Consider the following 19,494-nt stretch of genomic DNA (forward strand, 5'->3'; position numbering starts at 1 on the left):
CCCTTTGCTCAGTGACTGCAAGAGAGGTGACTGCATCGCCAGGGAGAAGGATATAGGATATCTTACCAAGGAGGACAACCAACTGGACCTACAAGGAAAATTATAATGCCCTCCAGACTTTGTAGTCGTAAGTGACATGGATGAGATAATATGAGACATATCTTGCAGCCATTAGAAGACCGACAAAAATAAGACTCACTCTAGGCATTGGCATCAATGCCGCCCTAAATCCTGTATTGGTCAATGGTTCTTGATGTCTAATGCTCTTAGGATCTCCCTTCTAAAAGGCTTTAGGAGACCTTTGAGTACCACACAAAAGTCTTGACCCACACCTTTCAGATGAATCAACAGAGACTGAACCCTCCTACCTGCATGACAAATTCCTAAGGATCATATGCATGGCTTGCTTTCATTGCAGGTGGGGAAGATGATAGGGTGAACAAAGTGGGACCATGGCTTAGAAACCTTCCCGAGAGCTGAAATGCACGACCACTTCCACTACCTCAGAGCCAATGCTTCCAAAAGAAACCATCCAGCCCTAGGGATCCATCTTCGCTAGCACTAGAAATGCCATTTTCTGCAGAACTATCTTGCCAGTGTGGCACTGCTTTAACTACTATTTTAGGGAAACAGTTCAGCAGGTAATTTCAGGGCATGAACTTGGACAGCAGGGTTTAAAATCCAAATGCATGGCTGTAAACCTAACATATTAATAAGTTAGCAGTTTTCAATAAGACATCAACATTTGCATGTATCTTCCTACTTGTTATGTGCAGTACTACATTTTTTAATGTTTCTTGGATGCTAGCCAGACAGTCTAGGTCCCCAGTTAGCTCATCTATTACTTTTCTGCCACAATAGATCTGGGTCTTGGCCAAGAAATAGACTCATACTGCATACAAAAACACAGAATTCTTTCCCTTATCTATTGATAGTCCTCATTTCCAAAGCGAGGGGAAAAATATCATAAGTTATCATAAATAATTAAATACATTAAAATCCATCACCCACTGTAGTAGAAGTATTTTTAGCATCTTTTAACATTACGAGTAATCAAAAGATTTCCGTATGTATTTACACCACCTTAGTCTCCCAAGAGTCTAATTCATGACTGTTCACCTGAACAAGAGAGGAAAATCTCTTCTTTACACCCTTCTTTGAGCTACTTAAGTCTTCCACAAGAGTAAGTAAGATTGCGTGACCTCAAATAAAAAAATGCAGGTAAAGGCTTCAGTGCCATCTTCCCTTTTTCAGTGTTCCCCAAACTGTGGATTATGAAAGGGTTTAAAAAGCTTATGAAGGGCTAGCTGACCTTGTAAACTTTTATCCATTACTCAAGGCCTCTGGTGCCTTCACAGGAAAACAGATGAACATATAGGAGATGTCTCTTCAAAGAGTTTCAAAAACATCGTCCAGCGCAAATCTGATGGCAGGGTAATGAATGTTGCTTTTTATCATGGGTTTAAGGGAACAAACTAACACTTAAACTAAGAAAGAGCAAAAAAAAAAAAAAAAAAAAAAAGACCACCACGAATGTAGGACCTTATGATTCTGGGTGGGGTTTAACAGCCACTTTAATCCATCAGAAGTCTGAGCTGCCCCTGAAAGGGCTGGTCCTGCCTCCTGCCTACCCTGATGGCACCATCCTTGCCCTCTGCACAGATATGCATTTCATCAGAGAACTGACAGGCTAAAAACTCACTTAACCATAGAAACAGTGCCCTGATCCTGCTCAACGCACAGTCACACAACACTACTCACAGAACAAGGCAGGTGGCAAGAGCGGGTATGGTATGGATGGGGACAGGATGGGTGGTGTAGTGTCCTTCAGCAAAAGCCCCATTCATAATGACCATGTCACCTCCACCTACCCTGAGACAGCGGTGCAGGGCAAAACCAAAAGCAGCACAGGCGACTTCTCATCTTCACCTGGGCTGCAGCTCAAATCACAACCTAGTCCACACGGAATATTTCGTGGCCAGTGTAACGGCAATCGCAACAGCCAGGACTTGTAAAATTTTGCTAATAATATGAAGGTACCTGACAAGTTAATAGAACACATGATGCCTGTCCCTTCTGCTTGATATGTGTGAGTATTTTTTCTGCTTAATTTGCCCAAACAAAGCATCAGTGCTTTAATTTCAGTTATTTCAGAAATGAGATCCTCTTGAAGAATGAAAGGATGCTGTGTTTGAGAGGGGTAGCTTTTTTTATGAAGACATGTAATTAATGAAAGCCATTAAAGATACTTGTAAAAATGATTCAGATTTTTATATATGATGACTAACTAACCTATTATTGCTCTTCTTGGTCAGAGATTAATGGGAATTTCTTAAAGGATAAAGAATTATTTAACAAGCTACAGGATATGTATGGGCTTAGAAAACACTCTGTGATAGTGTGAATAATAAGAAATGCGGTTGTTTATTTCCTTGACTAATGAACCAAAGCTAAATTCAGAGATAGCAAGATGTTAAAAAAAAAAGAAGAAGAAGAAGAGGAAGAGGAAATCAGACAAGCAGATGCTTTTTGCATGCATCTAAACACATACTTCAGTGAAAAAAATACTGTTAAGAAATTCAGATTCTCATGTGCTCTAACCCAGCATGGTATAAGAACATATCAGGATGATCTCTGATGTTACTGAAAGGCAACAAAGACTTTAGAGGAAAGGTTTAAAATAAGGTGATGCTGAACACTCAACAGCTTCTTGGAAAGAGAGAGAGTGCACAAACCACTTTGCAGCTTGCAAAAGCTTCCCATGAAGAAATTCCTTTACAAAACAATGACAGCAACATATTCCATCAAAGATTTCCACGCAAAGAAAACTAACTTCTACGACCATGGGAAACAGTCATGTGGTGATTCCCTTCATGATGGCACACATGGACAGCTTTTATTCTTCCAACCCTTTCAGATCGTAAGTGACCTCAGAGCGTTTTGAAGCACTTCACCTCCACTGGGTTGAATAGCACGTGCAAAGAGACAGTAGAGCATTTCTAGGTTGACTCCTGCAATAAGGGAAGAGAGAGTAGAAGACCTTTCAGGAGAGGAGGAAACAAAAGGCAAACCAGTTTCTCAGGTAGCCAGTACTACACCTAGAGGAAGGCATCAGTGTCACAGCAGAAGCAAGGGGAATGGCTCTTTGGAAAGGGCAAAAGACAGCCACAGGAAGACAAGCTAGCTAATGAAAACTGTGTAATGGCTGAGGAAGGATATGCATATGTGCACGTAGATACACTGTGTGGCTTCATGCGGCTCAGCTGTGGATATGGAACCGTGTCTGGAAACAGTTTTTGGTTCTTTTCATGACTGATTTGCCATGCATATTCCAGGCTACCTGTTCTGAGCAACACACAACAATGACTCGTATTTCCCTGTCTCTGGCAGAAACAATTTAACGTTCTCCAGTCTTTTTCCAAAACTGATCCCAACCACCCTAGCTAAAAATGGTGAACCTCCTGCAGTCTAATATCAAATTATTTTAACATCCACTACATTTTCCCCTTCTCATGGTTTGAGGGGTTTTTCCCCGTCCTTTAACTTTTTGAAGAAACACACAAAGAACTGAATATCCATTTCTCCATGTACCTGGCTGCAGCCATGGCACTGAAGGAGGTCCTTTCGACATTCTAAAGGACCTGAAATGTATGACAACATGGCACTGCAGTCAAGAATCTCACCAGGGGACAGAATAAGAAGATTTATTTTATTTTTAATATTTGAAAGATTTCAAAAAGCATTCAACTGGATTTCTCACTAAGAGGATGAGTGAAGAGAATCCTTTGTTACTAAGCTGGGAGGCCCAAGTCTTTTATCCATTGTTACACAGTTTTTCCCCAGGGCAGAGTTAGGAAGGCCTGCAAGCCCTCGAAGCTTAACAAGGCTAGTACACTGGGTGGGCTTTTCTGCCACTTGCCTAAGCTCCTCTTGATGCAGGAGCCGTCAGAGTGGAGCAGGCCCAGTGCTAGAGTCCAACCCCTGAAAACAATTATTTCGGGAGATCTTAGCAGCTATGCTCTAATGGGAGGGAATTAGCCTATCCTGCCTGCAAACGCATGTACACGCACACGTGCGGTACCGCACCATCCTTACATCTGCTTCCTAAATAAACCAGAAAAAAAAAAATTCCACAGAAGATTGCTAACGTGTTGGCACCTGGATTAATCACCATGCATAAGACTGCCAAGCCACCTTTTCCTGTCGGCTTTTTCAAAAAAATTATATATGGCTGGTTAGCTGATGATATGATCTCTCTTTCAGGATGGATTGCTTAAAAGGAGGAAACCGGTGTAACTGCACTGGTAACACTTTTTTTTTTTTTTTTTACCTTTTGAAGTTTCATGTTTTGATGTGAAAAATCCCTTCAATCTTGATGTGCAGGAATTGGTGGGTTTTGATCAAATGGACTGCAACACATTTTCCCAGAGCTTGGTTCACATGAGTGACAGAATCACCAAGCTTTCCCACTGATGTTTGAGTATGGATGAAAGAACTCGTCTGAGTGATTTCTAAGTGCCAATAATGTGAGAAAGAGCTCAGGACCTTGGGCAGGATACACAGGCTACATTCCTACCTTCCTCCCAGATCTTTATCTAGGACTTGGCCAACCTGGTTCAGTGCAAAACCGTAAGTATATAAGATCTCCACTGGCAAAATTTTGCTTAGTAACTTTGTCTAAGCGCTTTGGTCTCTGTCACGATTGCACTTTTAGTACAGCCACAGAGGGAGTAAAGGGGCATGAACCAGGAGCAGCAAAAGAGAGTTGACTATACACGTCCGTCTGTGCTTCAATCAATGTGTCAGAGTTTACCATTTCACAGAACAAAGTTGCTCTCAAATATAAAGGCGAGCTAAAACAGCTTTTAGGTAATTAAGCAACTCTTCCCTGACTTGATACAAAACTTGCAGGATCCTAATATAGCAGAAACTTTACAGGCAAAGGTCTTGTCTATGAGTCCACTGCCCAAAAGTAGGCAAATCCGAGTTTGTAAATAACAACTGCAACACAGGCACTGACTATTTGCTTATTTGATCCCACTGAAATTAATGGTCTGTGTTTTAGGTGTGTGTCACTGCCATAAAGCAAGATACGCTTGGGAACCAGGAAGCGTCCGCTTCATGTGTTCAGGATGAAGTTATGGAGTGGCAGCAGCCATTTCATAGACAAAATTGCAGAAGGATTTTTACTGTATGCTCTGCTCTCCATTTTTACACACCAGCAAAAAGCTGAAGGAATTGCCTGGTCAGATCTGAGGCCAAAATAGAAATTTCTCTACAAAATTTGAAAGGGATCCAGGTAGCAATTTTTGAAGGGTGACACTCATGAGAAAGCATAGCTCATGAACACAACTGGCCCTTCCTTGCAGTCACACGTGCCCTCACATTAGCAGGAATCTGGGTATGAACAGGATCTTCTTTGGCCACGTTATTGCCCCCTCAAAGCCTCTTCTCCACTAAAACCCCACCTCTCCTTCTCTAGCCCTCACCCTTCGTAGGCTGCTGCTTGAATAAACCGAGAAATACGCATCATACCAGGGAGTTGTATTTTAATGTTTATGCTATGGCTTTTCGTATAATAGGAATAATCGCTATTGCTTTGTAGTACACTTACAACAAATAGCTTTTGAGATTGCTCAAACACTTTAGCTCCACTTCAGCTCTTAATCAAACTCAGCAGCTGTTTATTGCAATTACACTATAAAGCAATAGACATTATCCCTTAACTAACTGTCTTATTAATATAGGTAGTTACACAGCTATTTCATAGTTAGTTTTAAATAACTGCTTTTAATTATTTTATTAACATAAATAACCATCTCAATAAATTTAAATTAAATGCGTATGTGAGAAATGTAATTTAAAGCTTTGCACAAAATTGCATCTGTTTACTAATGTTTAAATTGATGTCACTGTGTAATTCAATTAAAATGAAACTTTACTTTGATTTTTGATCACCATGGAACACCTAAGACGCTAAGACTTCCTAAATATTGGAATAAGGATTATCTGGTCTGACTTCTGCTGTTATATTTGTTTTTTTTGCTATATCATTTTGCTGTCAGGAAAAAGAGATTTCTTTTTTACTGTAAAATTTACAATTAAATACCCCCGTTTGGTTCTCTTCTTTTTCCCAGTCAAAGCAGCAGATGAGGCTGGACCAAATTTTGCCTTCTAGTTCACTTGCACAACTCTACTTTCACCCTAGAAAAGTGATTCATTTTCCTTGGCAATACTGGATCCTTCATGGCTTGAGCCATTTGTCGTGGTAGGATCAATCTCTTTGCCTTCGGGAAAGGAGAAGGTAGAGGTTGGCTGACCTGGCCAGAAATCCCCGTGCTCTTCCTCATGGGGGCCAGTTCCTTGTTCGGAGGCCTGGTTCTCCTTGTGAATCATCCACTGCAGAGCAGGCAATTGCTTATGCCTTTGTTGCCCAATAACACCAATGAACATTTATTCTAAAAGGGACTATAGCATAGACTAGTGTATGTCAGCTCTCATTTTGCTGAACAATCTGCCCATTATACCGGTTTATTCAGAGAGTCTTTCCCAGAGTCCTTGCTGTTGGGAATGAAACAAATATTTCCCATCCTACTCTGTATTAGATTCCTCACCTGAAAAATAAAGACAAAAATGCTTGCTGAAGGACAATGAGAAGAAGAGATGGACTCCCTTCAGTGCTCATTTGCTATAGGCAGGAGAATCGAAGAGGATGTTAGAAAGCACTAGGAGAAATTTGAAGTAGCAAATGTGAGTCAGGAACGGGGTCAAGATATGGCTGGAACATATAAATGGGCAAAAGAAGGTGCCTTGATCCTGCTCAACACATTTTTCCGCCAGCCATTTTTTCTGCCGCTCCAAGCCTTTTAGATCCTAGTTCAATAGCTGGTGCAGAGACCTGTAAATATGAAATGCTAACACTCTGAAAGGAAAACACAACAAACCCCCTCAAAAGTAACTGTGATGTATTAAAAAATTACGTCAAATTCAGGAACATGTAAAGCAAAAGTTCTCTGAGGGTCTTAATTTGGATCTCAACAGCTTTTAAGCTCCAGAAGTATGGAAAGTGAGGTAAATTCAGCTGTTGGGTATCAGTCAGAGTTAGAGATATGACAGGATCGTAACCAGGGGAAGAATTTGGCCCATGAAATCCAATCTACAGATAGTGAATTCTGCTAACTAGTAAAGTCCACTCAATACTCTGGGCACTAGTTAGAGGACATAACCTCCCCACAAGGAATCATTAAAGGAATGACATTTCAATGCATACACATGCTCTGTATGTGGATCAAGGATGCTCCAGTGACTCCGTGCCTAAGGACATGTGGAATGTAGCTGGAGACAACAAAGACGAAAAAGATGATTTATTTATTTTAATACTTCCATCCAAATGTAACAGGTAACATGAAGGGATAATTACAGGCTCCGTCAAAAAGGGGTTGTTGATGCTGTGATCTGGCAGACACACTAAGCTCTGCAGGAGACGAGCACTTAAAGTTTACAGACTATACTGGGCAAAGACACAGGCATTTCAGTGCAAAGGGATTTTACAGAAAAATGTAGAAACTAAGAGTGAGGGGAGACATGTTTAAACTTCAGGTAACTGAGAGTTATCAGGGTTTAGATAATTGAAGTTCCAATGTATATTTGCCTACACTGTCGCTCACCTTTGAGCCCTACCTAGGCATCTTGACATTTATGCAGTCTGAAATCCTGAAAGCTCTGAGTTTAGACAACTAAATTGTTGCTTGTCAATTTAGTCTTGACTGAAAGACAGGTGTTTTGTTTCAGAGTAACACTCCTTTCAGACTCCTCTATTCCCAAGCTCAGATTACTGAGCTAGGGAACTACCGAAAATGAAATAACTTACAAGCAGCCAAAGACATTTACATACCTTGAACAAAGGAATTTTTTGGGCAAAATAAGGTTTTTTAATTATTTCTTGTTTTTTGTCGTATGGGATTCTCACCCTTAGCTCTCTGGTGGGAGCTGGGGGACCTTGGAGGCTTTGCAGGTTCCTATATTTTTGGTAATGTGGTAGATTCTTTACCAGGCTACTGCCACACAGTTTTACAAGCTTGTTCTGCTGAATGCTGAACAGCTGAGAATCTGAACCAGAATTCTCCAGAAATATAATTCTGAAAGCAGGCACACAGGCTCTGCCAAATGCCAACAGTGCAAATGAGGAATACCTATTAGCTGTTTGCTGCCTACCTCCTTATTTTACATGTAATTCAAAGTGGATCACTATTATTGGGCATTCATTCTTATTCCTAGTAAAGTGAGTGGGATCCTTTCCACTAAAGAACGAGTTCTCTTGGAGCAGCTTCGCACAGTCAATTTACGCAGTCCAAGGGCTGCACGCTCTGATGGTGCTGTATGGATCCCACGTCCGACTGTGGTTGCAGCACTGTACTGTTAATGCAATGAGTCCAGAAAACAGCTCAGGTAGATCAGAGCACGGTCCAGCTGACCTCATATCTAGCCTACGCTTGAGATGCTACCACCTGCAAGCAACAGATGAGTCTATCACTATGAAGTGCCTCACTGCAGAAAGCAGCATGCAAGACTTGCAATGAACCGCCTTTGCCTACCTTCAGCCTCTCTGATAATTCAGGTTCTTCTGTTTTCATGGCTATGTCTCTGTATCTGGGTTCTGCTGCCCATACACTTCTGGCTTCTCGGCCTTCTGCCAGGATTTGGACCTTAATTCCTTTGTTTATGCCACTAAGTGTGTTGAAGGCAACAGAAAAGCTTCATCGTGCTGACCTGCCAATAACCTCAGCTCTGACCTGGAGGGATCGCCTGTACTTGCAGAGGTTAAGGGACTCATTTAATTTAGAGGCGTAAGCTAGATTTGAACTGCAGCCTCAGAAGAAAAAAGGCAGTGTTTTTTATCTAGTAAGCCACATGGCTCTGGTTTCACGACTGATACATATGACATCACGGTATTGGCAAACCATGGAGATATTAACTGTGCACTCTATTTTCTGCCCTTAATTATGGCCGGCTTGTCTGATTTTTCTTTCTTTCTTTCTTTCTTTCTTTCTTTTAAAGGATTTGAGTGACAAAGTGACTATGCATATCATTCCGCATTTGAACTGTAAGACTTCAGTATTTCTACCTCTAGTGTGTAATTGGATCAGCTGCCAGTTACAGAAAGGAGCTGGGTGAGTATTAAGTGTGTGGAAAATGAAGAAGAGTCCAAGTGTGAAGGGGAGGAATAATTTGACAAAGCCTGCAGTGAGCTGTACGTGGTTTTCTCATTCCAAAATGGAGTAGGTTTTGAAGCACACGAGAAAACGCTGGCTTTGATTTATTAGCTTTAGTTCACAGAATGCTAGCCACATTCTTGGAGTGACTCAGGACATATGGAAAGCCACAGTACCTGCCCCAAGGAGCTTACAATGCAAACATAACCGTACAGAGAAAGGCTGACCTGAAAAACAGTTTGTTTTCACCTGACTCCGTAAAGCTGTGCCTCAAACAACCTTACTCAGGCAGTGCAGGAATCTCTGTCATGGACTTTACATCACAGCAGGACTGGGGCTTAGTCTGTTCCTGATATGGCAGTCTTCAACCCACTGCACCCAATGCTACTTTGTAAGTGCCCATTCTAGCACAGGCTTACCCTAATTTTGAGTTTCTCAAGGAAAAGAATGAAACAAATATAAGCAAGAAACATTTTAAATTCTACTATAAAACCCAAAGTAAAGCTCAGCTCTTTAAAAAAAAGAGAAACAGATGGGAGTTGTGTCCAGTCAAAAAGTGAGAGTGTTTCTCTTGGGATAAGAAAATTGCCTTGCCACTGAGTTGTTCCATTAACGACAGTGATGGCAGGATCACACAGACAGAAGACAGTTCTTTATCCAGTAAGTACTCAACCATTTGTATCTTTGTAAAATGCAGGCAAATCCCCTCACATATGAGTAGGCAGTTTGAAGGTTTCTGCTCAAAGGCTACTGGTGGGACAGAAGAGCTGCATACTGAGTGGGCAGCCCTTACTTTCTTCACCTTATAGTCCAGAGCAGCTATAAGACACAATTCAGGACAACAGTTTGATCTTGACGCGACAAATGTAGGGGGTAAGGAGAAAGGACTACAGCCTAGAGTTAAAGAAAAAATGGCAACATCCACATGAGATCATAAAAGAAGCAGGAGCAATTGCAATTACCTGGAAATTCACAGATAGTTCTCTCCCAGCTGTAGAAATCCCACCATAAAATCCACCACGCTGACCTGTGAGGAATAAGCAAGAAGCGTTCTTTAGCGGTACAAATAAACAGGCCTATAATAGAGGATTACCAAAATATGTCAAGCAGATTGACTGCCCAGTGGCAGCCAGGTTATAGGCAGTATTGCTAAGGAGGTGGAGAGAGCAAGGAAGCTCTAACCTTTTTTATTTCCCATCTGTGGGTTGCTCTAAGTTACACTTGGTAGTTTACTGCAACCATTCTGATATTCTGGGATTTGGAAATTCTTCTGCTATGCCCTCAACAGCAGCCACTAGCTGGAAGAGTGATGTCCAAAAGGGCATTGCAGAAGAGGGTCACTGCCACAGAGCCATATCCTTTTTCATTGGCGTAAGAGCTCTGCAGCCAAGTCTCTAAGGCAAAAACAAAACAAAACAAAAAAGCAACTCAAAATCATTTCTCTCTGACTCTCCGAGGGGAAGAGGGCATCAGGACTGAATGCCCTACCTCAAAGGAAGTCAAGATTGGATCAGAACAGTCTCAGAGAGATAGAAAGGGAGAGATGGCAAGAGATGGTAGCGTAAAGGTTTTATCAGCATGAGTTTGGGATGGCCACATTACTCATAGGTCACTGTGCTTTCCAGTTGACTAGAGACAGATGAAATAAAGAAGACAATGGCCCCTGGATTTTCAGGTAGCAGCTGCAGCCAAGTCTGCTTTTTGAGCTACCCTTTTAGCCTGAAATCTGCATGCTGTTGCTCAGAAAGGGATTTTCTATGGAAAGGAAACCTCTCATACATCCTCACCACCACCAAGAAAGCTCTAGAAAAACATGAAAACAATATTTTAGTAGTTAAAAAGGGAAAAACTTCAAATTCAGTGCAGCTATTTTTGCCTACATTTTGCACACCTCCAATATTTTCTAGTTCTGAACTACAGCAAATCTTCAGAGATCCTTTATGGTCTCAGCCATCCAGATCTCTCTGCTGTAAGGCAAAAAGAACAGGTTATCCTGGGGAGAATCCACGGCCTTCCTGCTAGAGAACAGGCACAGTTCCTCATGTCTCCTAACAGTGGGCACAATACAAAGATCTGATTATATAATAAAGACATCACAAGTATTATTTATTTCTACTGAAGTGATGCCTGCAGGCCTCAGACTGCATTGTGCAAGGCACTGTACAAAGAGTTTTCAGTGAAACCTTTGCATTTTTCAGAAGCTACAATCTAATCAGATATACATGCAGAGATCTTGACAGCTGAGTGGAAAATAATATTGTCATTTCTGACATTTTTTTTCAAATTAGCAAGAGCTCATAATGACGCTTTTGTAAGATATCTTTTTTCAGGATTTGCAGGATATTTCTCTTGCCTGGCATGGACACCCACGGAGTAACTTTCCTCCTGCTCTGTGCTTAATTCCCTTGCCTCATGCCATGTTGCTCATCCCCTGCACCCTCTGAATACTTTCTTCAGCTACACCCAAGCAGTGGGAGTCCTTGGTAACCTTGTACCCCAGTACTTCTTCTGCAGTCAGGAAATTCTGTCTCTCTTTTTTTTTATTACAAAGAACTAGGGGAATTCCCCCTTCCAGTGTCCACCTTTATGACAGGTCCTGATGACAGTGATTGGTGACAGCTGCAAAAAAAACCCCAAAATACACCACTCACAAACAGAAGTGCCTCATTTCCTTTGCATATGTATTTGCTTCAATATTTTGATAATCTGAGCAATTTCATATTCAAATTGTCATTGTGATACCTAGAAAACAACTTATGTTATAAATAATTTCAGTAAGCTGCATAATATACTTGTGTGAATGCTTGTATATTTTTTCCATTAAGAACTCAAATCAGCTGAAATTCTGAGACCTGATTTTGAGGCTGATATAAATCTGAAAAGTTGATGTCATTACTGGTATGCCACTTTACACTAGCTAAATAACCTACCCTTAAATACCTTGGCCCCAGCATCTCCTTTACTCAAGCAGAGGGAACAGGTACCAGCAGCGGGAAGGTTTCACCTCTCAAACTCTTTGGTGAGTCCACACCAGGGGCTGGAGGCCAAGCTAGCCTTCTGCAGGCTCTTTTTTTCCTCACTCAGGAAATGGCCTATCTCTTTTTTCAATGCAAAAAACAAGGGAATCTCCCCTTCCATTGTCCAACTTAGAGACGGGCCCTGGCAGGAGCCAGATTTGTGCTATCAGCCAAAAAAACCCCACGGGTTCCCTGACTGCAGTGGGGCAGACCTAGTTCTTAAGGGATTCTCCCCTTGTTCACCAAAGCACTCCTTGTCCCCCGTCTTGTCCCTTGCCTCCTCGTCCCGGGTCGCATTGCTGGTGGCGCCCTGCCCGTGCCGTCTTGTCTCAGCGCTCTGCCTAGCCGTGCCGCTTTGTCACTCCGTGCGCAGTGCTGGTGCCGGTGCCGAGCTGCTCGCCGGACCGGAGAAGAGCAGAGGCACGGTGGGAAGGGAGCAGGGCTGGTCCCGGCAGCCCTGGGAAAATATCAGTGTGGGTATCGGTCTCCACAAGGCAGAAAAAACTGAAGTGAGGGCTGGGGAAGGGAATTAGAGAGGAAAAGCTAGCGGCACCTCTAATATATTTTGCTGGGACGTAGGAAAAAGAGAAGTATGAGATCAAACAAGAGGCAAAACTGTGCTAGGGAAGAAGGGGAGAAAGGCACGGGAAATTCAATAATAGTAAAAAAACCAGCAGCAGCGACTCAAGGAGAAAAGAGGACTGACGGATAGCTTCACTAGCATGCGTAAAGAAGGAAAAAGCAAACCTTTCCAAAGCACTAGAAAATGCATTTAAAAATGTAGTTAAAAAAAGAATAGTAAGAGGAGAAATAAAAAAGAGAGGATTTCTACAAGCACCAAAAGAGAAGTCCGTACCCAATGCTCGTTTTATTAAGAAAGGAGGAATTGGGAGTGAAGGGAAATGAATCAAAATATAAAATACTCCTTATAAACAAATAAGACTGTTGTTCTGTAATTTTTTGAAAAATTTGCTGTGAGCATCCCATGATAAATGCCCTAAAACGATGCCAGCTTTCTGTAGGCAGAAATGCACGAATGCAGCAAATCAGTCCTGCCAGGCAGACGATGAAGCAACAACAAACCCTTTCCCTCCACGCCACATAGCGCAGCCATGCACATCCTCTCTCCAGCCTAAGCCCTTGGAAGAGGGGCACAGGAGCAATACAGAGGATGAGAGTACAAACTTCGTAACTACTTTGGCAGCCCGGAGCTCAGTTCAAGCAATAATTACACGGGTCAATTTCTGACCAAGGCTCCTCAACCCACATTCAGCTCCAGTTCCCCTTTTGTCACTGGGGAGCCAATTTATCTGAGCAGGGAAAAGACCTGTGGACTATTCTTACCGGGAGGACCAAAAAGCACACTTGCCTAAGAGTCTCCTCTGAATGACAATGACATCCCTAAAAAGTCTGGATGGTAAGATGAGGAGGTTCAGGAGGTGTGTGGTCTACAGCTGAGCTCGAGCCGGTGGCCTGTCATGATGGTAACCTTCCACTAAGCCCAAGCTAATGTCTCAAATCCCCTCTGAGGTCCCTTGGAGCACAGATCCAAGCTTACCTTTCCATAGGGCAGGGGAGCACTCAAACCAGCTGAGGCTAACCGACTTGAAGAAGCAAGACTGAAAGAGGAGTCATGACAGAGAAGCGCAGGCCCAAGGCAAGGTGGGGACTGGCTCTGCGAGGGATGGGCAGATGGGCAGAACTGAACAAACACTGAGGATGGGCCTCATTTTTCACAGACATCATCCAGGTCTTTCCTCCAGCATCAGAGGGCAGGCGCAGATGCCCTGCCCTGTGGGAGGGAAGTAATTCCAGGCCTGAGGCTTAAGCTAAGACAATTTTGTATATAATTCCATATTCTGAAGGACAGGAGAAAACATTTCCACATGGGACTAATTTTAAAAGTAAAGAAAAATGGGTGGCCCTCCGAGTTTATGCAGTGCCTTGATGGCGTTAAAAGTTGCTGCCACTGAAATGTTTGCAAGCAGAGAAATCTGAGTTACAAAAGTATTTTCCATCATCTACTATGGAAATAAAAGGAACCAGTCTTTGGGCACTATCCTGCGTATGGTCTAAACATTGTTCTCACCTCTGTCCCATCAGTCAGATTATATGGTTGACATTAGTCATTTAAAAGGCAATACTCTGCCTACTGATCAGGGCCCTATCCTGAAAGGGATGAATTCAGACTGACACTGGCCACGCTGAAAGTTGCGTTTGGCAACGTATTTACCTATGCTCACGTACACCAAAAGAGCTACATATAGTCCTCAGGTTATTAGTAAAAACCTATCAGCTACTCTGGTATTGCACCAACACAAGCGAGGTGGCAGTCTGGCCCAAAGTCTTCAATTCTGCAAACGACCATATTGCACCACTACAAAGATCAGGCTGCTGCAGAAGCTAATTAGATAATGCCCAGATCCTGCAGTCTTTACTCAGACTTCAGCTCACTGACTGTAATGGAAGCGTTACCTTAATTTATTAGAGCATGCTTAGTAAGAATGCTTCTGCACACATCTTATTTGCTAAAATAAGCATACTTTCTTTTTTCTGTTTTTTTTTTTGGGGGGGGGGGGAAGGCACTGTTTAATTATTCAAACAGGAAAAAAAAATCCATCTCCTCCCGTTCTGAAACAGACAGCTTAGAGAAACAGAGCAACCTTCTTTTGTCCCCCACCAGCTCTACCCTTGCTTTAAGATTAGCTGTCGATTTGAAGATTGACTGTGTTCTCCTTAAGGCCACATAGTCTTTGAATTTGGTTATTATATTAAAGGTGCATTTCTGCTTCCAAACGGGCAGCTGCACTGTAAATGGAACACAAAGGAGCACAATTCCGCGCGCTCCAGCGTGGGTCCGAAGCCCCGAGACTCTGCGATGCTGTAGCCTTTTGTTTCAAATGCAGATAGATAAACTACAGCTTTTTTCCATGACGGCTATAATGCAGAATATGAAAAACTCCTGGGATGGTTTAAGCTGCAGGGTATTCTCCCAGAGTTCTGTCCAAGAATAATCTAGTAAAAATGTGGACAGAGAACCATCGACCTCTGCTTTCCCCCGAACATATGCAGCTCTGATCAGTCTGGTATTTCAAGAAAAACAAGGTCCTGAACCCTAATCCTCAGACACATAACAAAGCGCACTTCACAGCTGTGATGCACAGCTACTATCAGCTCCGAGGCCTGAGTGGGTCCCAAGACAATGCCTCCTTTATCACCCAGAGGACAAATATCTAGACAGCAATATTTTCTGCTTGAATGCTTCAAGCATCTCTCGCAACTCCTGACTGAAAGAGAAAACTGAGCTGAGAGTGTTTGCTGAGTGATTATTTTAATTTACTACTTGATGTAAATCTAAATGAACTGACATCCAGCTTGAGATGGACAGAAAACAATCATTGTGAAAAAAAGAAAGAAGGCTAATATTACAATATCGTTTGAGTAGCGCAGGTTTAGCCAACTTTGGCGGTGGCAATGTAATAGATAGCGAGGCAAGGTCTGCATTTCCTTTTCCGCACTCAATTACCATAATAAGTTCTGTAATTTTGGGGCTGTTTATTTATCAGGCGACGATAACAAAGACGCGCCGAACACGGTGTTCGAATGCAACCCTACAAAGCATCGCGGCACAAGCCCTCGCATGCGGAGGCACCGCTGAGTCTCACACACCTGATTTACTCGTTTGTGCGCCTGTGTGCTCAGAAGCAACGGTAGCCCCCTTTTTATTAATTGCTAAAATGGCACACGTTTTTGCATTCAGCTTGAGGTAGAGCGAGGGGAAGGGATGAAAAAAAGGAAGAAAACTTCCTGGTAAAGTTCCCCAGTGCTTACAAACCCTGTCAAGTCACTCCGCCGGGCCTTCTCCTGCCAACAATAGATTTGGGACTCGGATATTGCTGTCCCCAGGGCCCCGCTCGAAACAGGGGGTAAGGGAGAGCGTGCCTCCCCCCGAGGGGACCCCGTGGGAGCTCCCTCCCCGGGCGGCCTCCCGCCGCCACTGCGCCCTGCCGGCCCCCCAGGGGCACAGCGGGACCCCCAGCGCGGACGAGGGGCTACGAGGCACTCAGAGCCTCGTGGTCCAATTTGTACGCACCAAAAGATCGATGGAAAAGCTCGTAACTGATGAATTAATTTATCCTCATAAAGGTGAACTGAGTTGAATAAGGATGCAACTTAATGGGTTTCCACGCGTGCCACTCAACAGCCTCGAGCTTTTGGAAGAGTACCATGCCCTCTTATTAAATGATTTGAACCACTACCTTAAAGAAATCTCTGTAGTTCCTTCTTAAATTCTACGGGAGACTCAAAAGCATATTGGAAATATTTTTACTCAGTACCATAAGATGTTTTTCATCAGAGTAACATGCCTCTTAACCCATAGCCATATATTCAATTAAATTGCATGGGCATATGTGTGTTTATTTACATAATGTGTAAATGTATAGCTGCGTATATATAAACAAAAGGCTTTCATAACACAGAGGAACACACATGGTGGTATAATTTGTGTATACGCACACTATGTAACTGCAGCAGTTCATGTCAACACCATTCATCACCTGTATTCACCAAAATGGTGTCAGGACTGTTCCACACAGTGCCTACAAGTTCACTACAATGATAATCTCCCTCCTCAATTAATTAAGGACAATTTAAATATTTTAAGTGAATTACATTAACATGACAAAACAGTAAAATGTAAATTGTTGGGCTGTGAACAGAAAATCTGAGACAAAGTCCCTCTTTCAACACAATCACATAGAAAGATTTTACAAACTGACAGCATACATTATGCACAGTCTAACTGTGGACATTTTCTGTCAAGCACTTAAACAGAGAGACACAACAACTATCTCAGCATGAAAAAAGAATTATCTTTAGTGGATAGTCCTCACTAAGGGCAACCTTGAGAAGTCTAAGCACGGACCCGAACCAGCATTTAAAACATCTCTGCCATAACAAAGTTGTTCATTATGAAGCTCTGTCTCAACTGTTGTGGTTTTGCAATGGACCTTCATGAAGTGTCCTCATGCAATAATACTATCACACTTACTAAAAAGAGAATGTTTCAAGCGTGTGCATTAAATACTGCTGCAGTAGGAGGGCTACGAATATGTGGCATAAAACATTACAGAATCACACCTTCAGAGGAAAATCATCTTTTTGTGAGTTCAGTGGGGCTACTTATAACAAATTTGAAATCCTACATCCAAAATGTAGACAGCACTGAGATAACATTTTCCCTTCTGAGGACAAAACTCTCTGTAAGGAAGTTTTTAAGAAATCTAGCTTATATTTTTAGCCTTACCACACAGCTACTACAGATCTAGCACTCTTTCCACTGATGAAGTGCCTGATTAACACATCCCGTTATTGGGATTTGCAAATTAAAGGCTGGATCTTGCAACACTTATGTGAGTCAGCCTTAATCACACGAGTAGTCCCCAGTAGGAGTAAATGTTTCCGGATTGGGCCCTTCTGAAATGAGCAAAGCTTCATTAGCCCCTTCATGTGATTTTATAAATATGCATGCTCTAACGGAGTGTGATGATGTAGGTACATATAAACTCATGTTACTCATATGAGTACTGCCAGAGATCTCAAAGGGCCTTGGGACTTCCATGAATAAAATTAGGTTACGGTAAGATTGGTTCATGTCATACAAAAAATAATAGCAAGGAGAGAGTGACCTCTTCATTTTCCTCAGACTACTCCCTGACAATACAATAAAACACACTACAAATGCTAATGCAACAGGGTAGGCCTAGGCCCTGTCACTCTTGTGCACGCTAAGCAACCCTCCCCAGACCAGAAGAAGTTGCCAAATTAGGCCTGTACTCCTCAAAACCTGAGAAAAATACTATTGCCGTTTAGCTGTAAAAAATATCTTCCTGACGCTGCACCGTACGCTATAGCGGGCTGTAGAGACACCCGAGGTAGCTGCAAACGAGCTTCTCAGCAGGGCCAATCAGCCCACCCGCAGCTCTGCGCTACCACGCTAGACGGCTGCTGCCACCCGAGCCAGCGCAGGTGCCTCGGCACCACGCGCAGCTCCTGCCGCTTGCTCGGCACCCGATGCCAAGGGGGGCTGTCGCAGGCATGACCCGCTCTGACGTCGCAGAGATGACTACGAGCTCACAACGAGCAAACTGGAGACTCCACTGGCAAACCACGAGAGCTGGTAAACGAAATGAGGACGACGACGACAATGACCTCAGCCGCACACAGAGCCACGTTTCATCCCCACGACCCTTGTAACGAACAGGGAGGGAACAAGCACCCTCTCCTCCGAGAGGACGCGCCGAGGCACCGGTAATGGCTTGCACACAACAAATTTTTCTGGGGTGTCAACACTGTAATCTGCAGGCAACACTGCGCTTCTTGTCGGTAATTATTAACTGCAATTCTAAGGACGATCCTAATTGCGTTATTCTAATTATTAAAAATATATTTCCCTTTAAAGGTTTAAGAGAAAGTTTTTTATAAAAAAGAACACTAGAAACACTAAAATCCTTTGAATTCCTTCTCATGCCACAGAATCTGAGCATAATTTATCTAGATAAGTTTTAATTATAGCCTCCCCAGAAAGACAGTGCTCTGTATAAATAAAAAGAAATATAATTGATAAATGTAGTCAGATGGTACCAGGTTGTTTAAATAGACCATTAAGCTCAAAATGTCTAAAGTTAAATTAGATTGTATTCTCTTTCACCTAGGGCTTTTGTAAGGCACAACTGGCATGTATAGTCTTGTCCACATTAATTTTTACTGCCACGGTCAAAAAGCAGCATAAGTCTGAAGCTTGTGTAGAATTTTCTATCTTTATTTGACGTGATCATAGCAGATGAATTAGCTCCCTTGGTGCAGAGAGTGAAAGAAGGTTAGTTGAGGGAAATAAGGAATTTTCAGAGGAAAGAAAAAGTTTGAGGGAAACATATGGTTTAAATGCTCTAGCCTATTTCAGATCAAGCTGAGAGAGTTGAGATCTGTTGGTTCAGAGATCCAGTTCACTGCACATTCCTACTGTGCCTGCCTACTAATTGCATCCCATGTTTGTCAATCAAATATTTGCAATTAACAAAAATATTCCCTTAAGAGACATATAACAGAGGCTGCTAAGGATCCATTGCTTTGCTATTAGAGTCAGCTCCAAAGTTAAAAAAAAAAGGTCTTTAAAAATATTCTGCTGATGATGACACTGCCAGACACTTCCAGTCAAAACATTAACAAGCAGAATAGGTGGCATGGGGGCTTTTCAAAGGGAT

General features: G+C 42.5%; 1 protein-coding gene across 17 annotated transcripts in view; it reads right to left on the reverse strand.

The window, feature by feature from the left end:
• Nucleotides 1–19,494, reverse strand: part of LOC138066889 (uncharacterized) — a 512,507-nt gene that overhangs the window by 22,897 nt on the left and 470,116 nt on the right. For all 17 annotated transcript variants that reach the window (XR_011140536.1, XR_011140535.1, XR_011140532.1 and 14 more), the window contains one exon: nucleotides 10,175–10,239. Coding sequence is in view for 4 of the 17 variants with exons in the window: in XM_068940377.1 (XP_068796478.1) it covers nucleotides 10,175–10,239 (65 nt within the window). In the remaining 13 variants the exon portion in view is untranslated. The remainder of the gene's footprint in view (nucleotides 1–10,174; nucleotides 10,240–19,494) is intronic.

Source organism: Struthio camelus, chromosome 3 (genome assembly GCF_040807025.1).
Source record: "Struthio camelus isolate bStrCam1 chromosome 3, bStrCam1.hap1, whole genome shotgun sequence".
Taxonomy (NCBI): Eukaryota; Metazoa; Chordata; class Aves; order Struthioniformes; family Struthionidae; genus Struthio; species Struthio camelus.